Source organism: Leptopilina heterotoma, unplaced genomic scaffold (assembly GCF_015476425.1).
Source record: "Leptopilina heterotoma isolate Lh14 unplaced genomic scaffold, ASM1547642v1 Lhet_14, whole genome shotgun sequence".
Taxonomy (NCBI): domain Eukaryota; kingdom Metazoa; phylum Arthropoda; class Insecta; order Hymenoptera; family Figitidae; genus Leptopilina; species Leptopilina heterotoma.
In genome coordinates, this window is record NW_025110859.1 from 5,966,611 (window position 1) to 5,979,615 (window position 13,005).

Below are 13,005 nucleotides of genomic sequence, written 5' to 3' on the forward strand. Positions count from 1 at the left end.
TTATCAAAAATTTTTTAAAATAATTGAATTGTTTCGGTAAATTTCAAAAAAAATTTAAGAATGAATGCAATTTAAAATTGTATAAAAAATAATTGATATTCTGCGATATGTTTTGTTATTTATAAAAATAACTAAATTCTTGCAACGAATTTTATTAAAAATTTTTTTAAAGAATTAAATTCCTGTGAAGAATTTTATTTGTGAAAATAATTGAATTCCGGAGAAAAATAACATTATTTATGAAAATAATTAATTTCTTGTGAAGAATTTTATTCAAATTTTTTTTAAATAATTGAATTTCTCAGAATTTTTTAAAACTTTTTGAAAATATTTAAATTCCATCGAGAAATTTCATTAAAAAATTGAAAATAATTGAAATCTGACGAAGTTTATTAAATTTTTTTTTGAATAATTGAATTCCTGTAAAAATTTTATTTTTAAAAAGATTTTAATTTAAACCATTCTTGAAAATTCAATTATTTCTAAAAATTCACGTTATAATGCTTTTAATATTCAATTATAATTTAAAATTTTAAGTGAAATTCATTTTTTAATCAATTTTTAGTAGAAAATTTTTCGAAAATTCAATTATTTAAATACAAAAATAAATAATTTATTAAATAATTGAATATATTTCTTCAAATTGAATTCTCAATGAAGAATTTTATCAAAATTTTTTTAAAGAATTGAATTCTTGCGGTGAATTTCAAAAAAAAATTTAAGAATGAATGCAATTTAAAATTGTATAAAAAATAATTGAAATTCTGCGATAAGTTTTGTTGTTTATGAAAATAATTAATTTCTTGTTAATAGAATCTTATTTAAATTATTATAAATAATTCAATTTCTCATAATTTTTTTTAAACTTTTTAAAAATAATTAAATTCCATCGAGAAATTTCATTAAAAAATTGAAAATAATTGAAATCTGACGAAGTTTATTAAATTTTTTTTTTGAATAATTGAATTCCTGTGAAAAAATTTATTATTGAAAAGAATTCAATTCTTAGAAAGAATTGTATCAAAATTTCTTAAATAATTGAATGCTTCAAAGAATTTTATTTTTTACGAAAATAATTAAATTGTTTCGAAGATTTTTACAAACATTTTTGACAATAATTATTTTCCTAGGAAGAATGTTATATTTTACAAAAATAATTGTATTCTATGATCAATTTTTTATAATTTTTCAAATTTATAAAGCATTTTATGAAAATTTTTTAAAATATTAAATTTATTTCCTGCGAAGAATTTTATTCATATTTTTTGAAATATAATTGGAATTCCTATAAAAAAATGTATTATTTATGAAAATAATTGAATTCTATAGGGAAATTTTATTAAAATTGCAATTTTATTAACTAAATCTTTTAAAGAATTTGTTCAATATTTTTTTAAATAATATAATTTTTAAAAGAATTTTATTTTAATTGTTCGAAATAATTGAATTTCTCAAAACTATTTTTTTCAATTCTCTGAATATATTTGAATTCTTTCGAGAAACTTCATTAAAAAAATCAAAAATAATTGAATTGGTGCGAAGAAATTTATAAAAAAAATTGATAAGTAATTGAATTCCTGTAAAATTTTTATTAAAATAGATATTAAAAATAATTGAAATGAGGAAAATTTTTGAAAATAATTTAAATTTTGCCAAGAATTTTATTAAATTTTTGGAAAATAATTGAATTTCGGAGAAAAATTTTATTATTTATAAAGATAATTGAAATGTTGACGAGAACTTTTAAAAATTTTTGAACATAATTGAATTTATGCGAAGAAGTTTATTACTTTTGTAAATCATTGAATTTCAGTAATCAGTTGTTCTTAAAATTTCAATTTAAATTTATTAAAAATTGAAATTTTCTAAATTTTCAAATTGAAACCTTTTAAGTTCATCTATTTATGAAGATTGTATATACAAAACTCTTTTGAAATCCAATTGATTTTGAAATTTTTAAGTAAAATTATTCATTTCATAATTTGTAAGTAATAATTTTTTAATAATACTTATGACTAGTTTCAGTAAATATTGTCTTTAATTTATTGATTTAATACTAAGTAAAGTTAAAAAAAAAAGATGAAAAGTTGTCAAAAATTTGCTAATCTCTGTGTTTATTTGAAAATTATATTGTTCATCCAGCACGTTGCAAACTATCCAACTAAAAGGATAATTTCAACTATAAATTAAAAAAATTATCCTTGAGAGTAACGGCATTTTTTCAATTATAATTTTAGTTATTAGATAAAACAGTTAATTTTCTTCCAACCATTCTTCTGCGTGTGCGAAAATTTTGCGGAATTCCATGTGAAATTTCCCAAAATTTCGAAAATCTTTCTTTTTTAACAAAATTCTCTAGAAAAGAGAAGTTATTTAGAACGATGTCTTGAACAGTAAAAAAATTGTTACTTTTTACGCATTTCAGCGCTGACTAAGCGCCGCATGACTTGTTCTTACCATGCACGGCATACCAATGACGTAAACCAGACGATAGGTTTCGATAGGTAGTATAAGTGTGAACGCACCTTAGTAAGATCTTTTAGAAATTAATATAGAAAAAAATTGCCATAAATGTTCAAAACATAATAACCATTTTAAAAATGTAATTACTTTTTTAAATTATAATCTTTTCAGGCCTCGGATCGACTTTAAGGCGCAAAAAAAAGGTCGCTTTAGTCGATTTAAAATAGAAAAAAAACCTTCTGAAATTTAATAATTTCTAAAAATTACAACTGTAATTCTCTTAAAATTCAATTACTTTCTACAAATTTTAATCAAACTTCTTCTCGAAATAATTTTACTTAAATACTTAAATACTTTAATTTTTTTTAATAATTTTACGAAAATTCTTAGAGAATTCAATTATTTAAATACAAAAATTCAGTTTTTTATAATAATATTAAACTGTCCATGTTTTTTAAGTTATTAATTAATTTTCAAAAAATTATAATAAAGAAATTCTTAAAATTTTATACTAAAAATTATTGCAATATTTGAAAAAAAAGTCGAAAAAGTCCTAATTTTTTAAAATAAGTTGAAAAAAGTCGAAGTTTTATAATTTTATGAAAATTAGAATGTACTTATCAATAATATATTTATTTTTCATTATCTCTTAAAAATTTAAGTTAGTTAATATTTTATTACATATTCTCCTTGTACCAAATTGAGTAAAAAAAATTTCTTAACAAATGTATTTACGATTTCTTGTAAAAAAAAAGTGGAAAAACCAGAATTAAACGTTACATACATTGTGGAAGATTTGGACAAAAAGCTTTTCTATAAATAAACAGTTGACAAATAATTGTTTTCAACTTAGTTTCAGCCCATTTTGATGATTATATTTTACCACTTTAAAATTGTTAGTTCTTATCTGTAATGTGAATCTTGTTAGTTTACTTATTGTATTTCCTTAATATTATTTTTTTCTATTTCTGACAATAATTTCTTTTTAAATAACTTAATTCTTGAACAACTGCCATGAAATTATTACTTAAAAATTATTTAATAAAAACTTTACTTAAATATTTCAAAATGAATTCAATTTTAAGAGTTGCGTTTACAATATTCATAAATAGATCAACTTCAAAAGGTTTTTAATTTGAAATTTTATAAAATTTCAACTTCTAATGAATTTAATCAGAAATTTTAGAAAACTTAGATTTTTGAAAAATGTCAAAATCACAATTATCTTTATAAATAACAAAATTCTTCACTAAAATTCAATTATTTTCGAAAAATTTCCTCATTTCAATGATTTTCAATATCTCCTGTTTTAATAAATTTCCCAAAAGAATTAAATTACATAAAAAAAAAATTTAATAAAATTGTACCCAAACATTAAATTATTTACATAAATAATAAAAATTTCACAGGAATTCAATTATTTTCATAAATAATAAATTTGTTTCAAGGAATTCAATTATTTTCATAAAAAATCATTTAAAATTCCAAAAAATAATAATTGAATTAAAATGAAAAAATAATTTAATTTAAATTTAATTTTTTTTTTATTATTTTTTTTTTAAATTTCTTAGAATATAAATTAATGATTTTACCCCTCGGTCATTTTTAATTATTAGAAAACATGAAGCACAATGTTAATAATTCAAATTCTTCTTGAAATTAATTAAATTTGTCAATATATATTTAATTAATTATTAAAAAAACCGGATTTATAGAAAAATTTTAGTTAAAAACATTTTAAAAAATTGAATTTTTGAGGAGTTACAAATGATTGCAGAAATTCAATTATTTTCAAAATTAATAAAATTTTTCTTACGAAACTTCAATCTTGTTCAAAATTTAAAGAAAAATTTCTCTTTAAAAACACAATTATCGTTATATATAACAAAATTCTTCTCCAAAATTCAATTAATTTCAAAAATTTTCCTCATTTTCAATATTTATACTATTTTAATAAACGTCCCAAAAGAATTCAATTATTTTAAAAAATTTTAACAATAAAATGATACTCCATTTTTTTTTCATAAATAATAAAAATTGCACAGGAATTCAATTATTAACAAATTTTTTTATAAATTTCTTCGCAATAATTCAATTATTTTCATAAATCTTAAATTTTTTGTATGAATTCAATTATTTTTATAAATAATAAATTTGTTTTAGAAATTTAATTATTTTCATAAATAATAAAGCTTATCGTAGAATTTTAATTATTTTTAGTACAATTTTAATCGAATTCCTCGAAAAATGTAATTATTCTTAAAAATTTTATTAAAATTCGTCAAAAGAATTCAATTATTTAAAAATTTGTTGATAACATTTTTTATATATATATATAAAATTTTAAAAAACTTTCAATTATTTAATAAATTATTTATTTTTGTAATTAAGTAATTGAATAATTTTGAAAAGGTTACAAATTAAGATATTTGAAAATTTAAATTTTCTATACTTTTAACTGTCAATTTTGAAGAATTAATTTTTTAAAAAAAGTTTAAGTTAATTTTTTTTCAATAATTTGAAGTTACATGAAATATGAAATATTTCTAAATTTATAGGAAATTTTCGATAATTTTTTGAGAAAAATTCCTTTATTCTCAAAGAACTTTTTCAAAAATTATTAAAACTAGTTGATTTAGAGAAGAATTTTAGTTAAAAATTCTAGAAAATAATAATTGAATTGAAATGATGAAAATAATTTTTAAGAAGTTACAGTAACAATATTCTTAATATAAATTAATGATAATACTTTTATAAGCATTTTAATTTCAAAAAGGTTTGAATTTGAAATGTTTTAAAATCTTATAATTCATGTGGAAAAATAATAATAATTAAATATTTATTTAAAAAAGATGTTATTGATGTTTTCGAATAATTTTACAATTAAAGAAATTCATAAATAAATATGTAACAGAACATTTTTTTAAGTAAAATTTTTTCTTTTATTTTCTAAAAATTTAAAAATTTTCAATTTTATTTTCATTTAAAATTTCCAATTGACAAATAGAATTTATGAAAATTTTTTTCTTATATTTTTAAAAAATTTTGTATTAAATAATTTTTATTGAATTTTATTAAAGCAATTGTAATTAAGAAATAGAAATGATGCAAACAATATTTTCTAAAGAAGAAAAAAACAAAAGCATACACAAAAACTGTAACTTCAAAGTGTGGACAGACCAAAGATGTTAAAACTACTTCAAATAAATCTATTTCAAATGCAAAATAGAAAATACAGAATACCTATTTTCATTGTACATTTTAAGTACATTTGCCAAAAATGATTTAACATTTTTTTTTTTTATTTAATTGCTGACAAAGTTTTCTTACAATTTTTTCAAAAAACTAGTTTATTGTATATTCAAATTAATGGAATAATATAAAACAGTTTCAAAAGGGGTTACCATGCTCATTATTTAATGGAGCATTTTGACTTTTCTCTTATTGGAGGCATAATCCATGAGACCTTTTAAAGGCTTTCAAATTTTAACTGTTTTGTAATTATATTCTGATTTAAACTACAATCTTATTTTATGAAAAAATCAAAAAGTTAATGTAAAAATAAAGTTCATTTAAAGAAAAGCATTTCATTTTGTAAAACCATTTTGAAAATACGTATTTTCTATTTTGCATTTGAAATAACTTTTTAAAAACAATTTTATATTGGAAATAATTTTTGAGAAACCATTTAATATTTAGCATTTCAAATAGGTTTTGAGACCCATTTTTAACAAATTCATTCTTTCATTCTGTCTGTCCCAGAGATGTTACAAATGGGTCACAAAATACTTCTATAATCAATGGGAAGATTATTATAGTTAATTTATTGTTCTTGAAGCATAAGTTGATTGATAATAATAATAATAATAATTAACAGATCATTTTTAATTTTTTACATTCTCACTTTTTGTGAAAAAGTAAAAGTATTAATAAAAAATTTTCCTTTTGCCAAAGAGAAATTCACCTGTCTAAATTTATCAAAATATCCTTCCTCCCAAATAGGATCATCCCATCCACACGAGGAACCGGCCGATCCTCTTCGTGTTGAATCCCAAGAGTTTCGTTTTAAATTTTCCAGTGAATCTGTTGAAAAGCGTCGTCTGTCATACGATCCCCGTCTACCAGTGGTGTAACATCCACCAAGCGATGATACCTTGTCCTTCTTCCCAGCAGACTCGCTTGGCAAAGTAACATTCAAGTTACTCCTCAAATTCCCTTTGGATCCAGCCAAACAACTCTTCAAAGTAGACGTATTACTTCTATTCCTCAAGGGCTCATACACTGACGACGTTGTTGCACTCAAATCATTCGACTCGAATAGAGAACTTTTCACCGGTCTATGAAGACTTGACATTGATTTCGCAACATAGTCCCGTCTCAATGGTGAATTATAACTCACTATCGTGTCTTTCTTCAAATTACCAACCGATTTACCAAGACTGTCACGTCGCAGGGCCAATCCACTGAGACTATTTGTATACCAATCCTTACGCGAATAATCAATAGTTCCACTTGACATTCCCAATGAATCTTTTCTCAATGAACTTGGAAATGCAGAGGGATGAAAATCCCTTTGGGCCGGTGATTTCGGCAAACTCAATGATCCACGTCGTGTTGGTGAATAACTTCTTTTACCCTCCGTTCTCCCACCGAGCATTCGGAATGCACAATTTTCCTTAAAATGCTTTCCATGAATGTCACAACATCTATCGAGTCTTGTTTCAATTCGCACAATTTCCGGATCAACCTTCACATCACGAAAGAGTTCCTCTAGCCGTTTTATCGCTGATCTTTGATTTGACATAATCACTTCTCTATTTTAAAACACTGATGAAAATATAGTAACAATACCAACTGTAGAGACAAATGAGAATTGTATCATTTGATCGTACTTATCAAAACAGTAATTCTGATTCCGAGCACAAGTAATAACAATTATGAGATTATGTCACACGTAAAATGATTGTGAAATGCGTCTTAATACACGTTCGATGAGACACTGGGGTCCTGAGGAGAGTGAGAAACCCGAAGTCTGTGTCCATGATCCCCCTCTTTTCTATCTCTTTTTCTCTCTCTCTCTCGCTCACTCTTATTTACATGATTAAATCGCTATTCGTTATAAGTCAAGTCTCCATATTAGGTCAAACTTATGGTTTGTCGCGCAAATCCGCGAAAGAGATACAGAGGTGCATAAGGTTGTTATGACCCTGGCATACTCGTCGTCTACGCCGGTAATACTGGGTCAGATATATATTCGCCCGGTATTTTCGCCCATATCATGCGCCTTTCAGCCACGTGACTTTCTCAAACGACAACATTCAAGAGCGTGCGAATCTTTCACCGAACGAATTCTCCATTATTATTTTTAAATCACGATCATCCAATTCATTGTTATGTTAGATACTTGCACCTTTCACTTTTCCTCCATTTCCATATATGTAAAATTTGGTAGTTTTATTGTCATTTTACTCAAAGTTTTAATGTTTTTTCTAGTAAGGGAGATTGGGGAATTGTGGGCAACACTGTTTTTTTAGCTCAATACCTTACAGACAAAATTTTTTTTCTTCAAATTTTTCATGTCACTAGAAGGTACAAACTAGTCAGTTGCCAAAAAATTATCACTTATCTTAAAGAAATTTCAGTTTTACCAAACAGTCCAATTTTATGATTTTTAAAAAAATTGGTGAATTGTGGGCCACTGTCTAAATTGAGTTCAAAATCAAAAATAACGATAACAGGCTTCACAGTGCCCCTAAAAAGTATTTTAGGGAAAATAGGGGACTGAAAATTAAAAAATAGGGGACTTTTGGGGGACCATAAAAATTGGTTAAATAAAGATAAAAATATAATTTATTTATACAGGGTTGCCACAAAAATTTAACTTTATTTTTCCTTGACTTTTCCCTGATTTCCAAACACAACTCTGACTTATATTTTTCCCTGACCCTAAAGAATATTCTGATTCACTCTCAAAATTATCAGATACTCAAAAAAATGTTTTATTAAATTTATTTACAAATTTCTTCAAAAGTAAAATTATTCGAAAACATCAATAGTTTTATTTAAAATAAATATTTCATCATTTTTTTTTCATTGCAATTAAGATGTTCAAAAATTTCAAATTCAAACCTTTTCAAATTGAACAAAATTTTTCTTTTTTTCATAAAAATATTATTATAAAACATAAAGAAATAGAGCACTCCGAGTCTTCGACTCGGAGTAATCCATTTCTTTATGTTTTATAATAATTAAAGATGACCGACTGACAAAATCATTAATTTATTATTATAAAAATATTGTTACTGTAATTTCTTCAAAATTATTTTTATCATTTCAATTCAATTAACATTTTCTAGAATTTTTAACTAAAATTCTACTTTAAATCAATAACATCGATTATTATTCAATTAAACTTTTTCAAAAAAATCAATTCTACAGAATTGTTACTTTTGTATGAAAAACAATAATTTAATTCTACAAGAAATCAATTATTTAAATAAAAAAATAAATAATATTGAATGTTTCTTAAAATTTAATTTTTACGAAGAATTGTATTAACAACTTTTGAAAATATTTAATTTCTTTTAAGGAATTAAATTAAAATTTTAATGAAATTTATTATATTAAAAAATTTTATAACAATTTTTGAAAATAATTGAAAACTTTTTGAAGAATTTTATTAAATTTTTTTAAAATAATTGAATTCCAGAGAAGAATTTAAATAATAATTTTTAAAAACAATTGAATTCATGAGAAGAATTTTATTAAAATTTTTAAAAATAATTGACTTTAGAAGAATTTTTAAAAAACTTTTGACAATAATTTAATTCTTGACGAGAATTTTTAAAAAGCTTTGAAAATAATTTAATTTCTGCAAAGTATTTTATTACTTTTCAAAAGAATTAAATTCTTTTGATGAATATTGATATTTATCAAAATAATTGAATTTTGGAAAAGAATTTTCTTAAAATTCCTTAGAATAATTGATTTTATGGAAAGAATTTATGCGATTTTGTTTATTATTTATTTTGTTTATTTTGTTTATCAAGCTAATTGAATTCTTTTACAAAATTACTTAAAAATTTTTTAAATATTTGATTTGAATTTTTCTGAGGCGAATTAAATGTTATTTATGAAAATATTTGAATTATTGCAACGAATTTTTTTTTTTTTTTTTTTGAATAATTAAATATTTCTTAAAATTGAATTGTTTCCACAAGTTTTAATAAAATTTTTAATAATAATTGCATTTTTTTAGTAATTTATTTAAAATTGTATTAAAAATATTTGAAATTCTGCGATAAAAATAATTGAATTCGTAAATGATACACTGTTAAAAATTTTTGTTCCAAATTTTATACAAAAATGTTTGAAGCAATTATCATATACAATTTTGAAAAACTACAACACACATTTTTAAATTTAATACAAATTTTCTTATTAAATTTTAAAACACATTTCTTTAAAATTTTCAAATTATTCTTTGGAAAATGAATACAAAGTGTTTGAATGAAATTTCAAATAGTTTTGTTTGAAACTTCAAACAGTTTTGTTTGAAATTTCAAACAAATCTGTTTGAAATACAAAAACGATTTAAATATTTAAATGAAAAATCTATTATAAACTGTTTATATTGTGTTTTGATATGTTACAATAAATGTAAATTAATTTAAAAAAAAGTTTCATTGGCATTTTTACGGAAATTCGACACTACGATTTGAACCCTTAGTCGTATATAGTGTTGTCTGTGTATACTGTGTCTTGTATGGAGCCATCAACCTTGAGAGCTGCGCCTAGACGCGCTCGACCAAGGGAGGCTATGAAAATCTCTTGCAAAGTATCAGTAGTGAGAAACATGTGGACCATTCCCTTTTTTTGACTACTTCTAAATTTCTAAAGATTCAATATCTTTAAAATTCTTCACCAACCGATTCTTGTATTCTTTACTTTTTTTCTCTTCACGTTTCTGTTAAATTTATGATATGTATTAAGATGTTTTAGAAATATTTAAACAATACTTTATGAACAGCAGATTTTTTATGGAAAAATATTTTTCTATTTAATTTAGCAGTTTTTAAATTTTAATCTGTACAAAATAACTAACTATATTAATTAATTATATTATATCATCCAAAATGTTTTATTCTCTTAATAAGTTTTGTCAAATTTAACTAATTAAATTGATTAAAAAAATTTTTAGTTATTTCAACATTTGAAAATGTATTTACTTATAAATAATGTTTTAAACTAATTTAGAGAATTATTAAACACATATGTTTGAAGCAATTTCGTATAAAAACTCAAAAAAATTTCAATTAAGTACTTTTCAATGAAAAAGTTATAAATTTACCTACAATATTTTAAAACATATGTGTATTGAATTATTTTACACATAAATTTTTCAAACACTTTTTTATGAAAAAGTTGTAAATTTACATATTTTTCAAACTTATGTATTTGAAGTTAATCCATACAAAATTTTTTGAAAATTTCAAACACTTTTGTTTGAAAATATTGTAAATTTACAAATCTTTCAAACATATGTATTTGAAGTTAATCCATACAAAAATTTTTGAAAATTTCAAACACTTCTGTTTAAAAATATTGTAAATTTACAAATCTTTCAAACACGCGTTTTTGAAATTATTTCATATACAATATTTATAAATTTTCAATCACTTTTTGTATGAAAGTATTGTAAATTTACAATCTTTTTTAACAGTGTATTTTATTAATATTATTTATGAAAATAATTGAATCTTCTCGTAGAATTGTATCAACAAGTTTTTTTTTCTATATGTTATTAAATCTGTTGATAAATTTCATAAAAATAGTAAATATTTAAAAACTTTTGAAAATAATTGAATTTCTGCGAAGAATTTTATTAGTTATTAAAATAATTGAATTCTTGTGATGAATATTGTTATTTACGAAAATAATTGAATTTTGCAATAAATTTTATTAAAGTTCCTCAAAATAATTGAATTTTGTCGAAGAGTTTTACTATTTATTTATAAAAATAATTGAAATGTTGATCACAATTTTTTTTATATGTTTTTAAAATAATTCAATTTGTGCGAAGAATTTTATTAATTTTTAAAATAATTGAATTCTTGTGATGAATTTTGATATTTATCAAAATAATTGAATTTTGGAAAAGCATTTTATTAAAATTCCATAGAATAATTGATTTTATTGGAAGAATTTATGCGATTTTGTTGTTTATCAAGATAATTGAATTCTTTTGCAAAAATTACTTAAAAATTTTGGAAAATAATTGATTTTCTGCAACGAATTAAATGTTATTTATGAAAATATTTGAATTATTGCAACGATGAAAATAATTGAATTCGTAAATGAAATTTTATTATTTATGAAAATAATTGAATCTTTTCGTAGAATTGTATCAAAAAAATTTTTTCTATAATTAAATCTGTTGGTAAATTTTATGAAAATAGTAAATATTGAAAATTATTGAATTGCAAAAAAACTTTTGAAAGTAATTGAACTTTTGCAAAGATTTTTCGAAATTTTTGAAAATAATTGAATTTTTGGCGAAAAATTTTGCTATTTATAAAAATAATTGAATTCTTGACGAGGTATTCATTAAAATTTATAAAAATAATTGAATTAGTGTAAAGCAGTTTATTAAATGTTGTTTAAATAATTGAAACTTTGCCAAAAATTTAATTAAAATTTTTGACAATAATTGAATTCTTGAGAAGAATTTTGATATTTATCAAAATAATTGAATTTTGGAAAAGAATTTCATTAAAAATCCTTAAAATAATTGACTTTATGGATAGAATTTTGTTGGTTATGAAGATAATTGAATTCTTTTGCAAAATTACTTAAAAATTATTTAAAATAATTGATTTCCTGCGACGAAAAGAATAGGGGAAATTTTCAAAATATAGGGCCCTTGAAGCAGGCAACTACTAGTTACTGGTAATAATTAAAAAAATATTACCTTTAATAATTTATTGTTGACAGTTATCAATAAGTTATAAAATGTAATGGAGCTTCTAACTGGAAAAAGTTTCATATACTCTGATTCCATATATTTAAGAAGAAAATGTTTTGCAACCGCTTCGATCGAACAAGTTTATAAGGAGAGCATCTCAAGATAATACTCAAGGACCTTAAATTACACATTCAAGAATGCAGTTTCAGATAGTTATACATATAAAATGATTCATAAGATGATATGTAGAATGGCTAAGTGACTATATTCATGTGAAGAAGAGATAGAAGGCCCCGAAGCTGCAACACACGTGGTGAAAAGATGTATAATATAGTATATACCTATATATTTGTTATATCCACGTGCGCGGAACGATCGTTCACCAAACCGTTAACAACCATCTCAAGAAACCGTTAAAATACTCACTCTTCAAATAGTTTGACGACCTTGTCACTGTCAATTTGTCCCGGACGCACAATAATAGTTAAATTTAAAGAGTGAAAGAAAAAAAAGTCGACTTTAATAAGAATCCAGATCTCGATAAATTTCAATTTACTGGATTTACTGTAAAAACAATA

General features: G+C 22.1%; 1 protein-coding gene across 6 annotated transcripts in view; it reads right to left on the bottom strand.

The window, feature by feature from the left end:
* Window positions 1-13,005, bottom strand: part of LOC122497786 (WD repeat-containing protein 47) — a 126,949-nt gene that overhangs the window by 52,980 nt on the left and 60,964 nt on the right. Inside the window, exon 1 of one of the 6 annotated variants that reach the window (XM_043605076.1) lies at window positions 6,428-7,476. The exons of the other annotated variants lie outside the window; for them this stretch is intronic. Coding sequence (XP_043461011.1) covers window positions 6,428-7,267 — 840 coding nt within the window. The 5' untranslated portion in view covers window positions 7,268-7,476. Of the gene's footprint in view, window positions 1-6,427; window positions 7,477-13,005 lie in introns of those variants that run through there. 6 annotated transcript variants of the gene reach the window in all.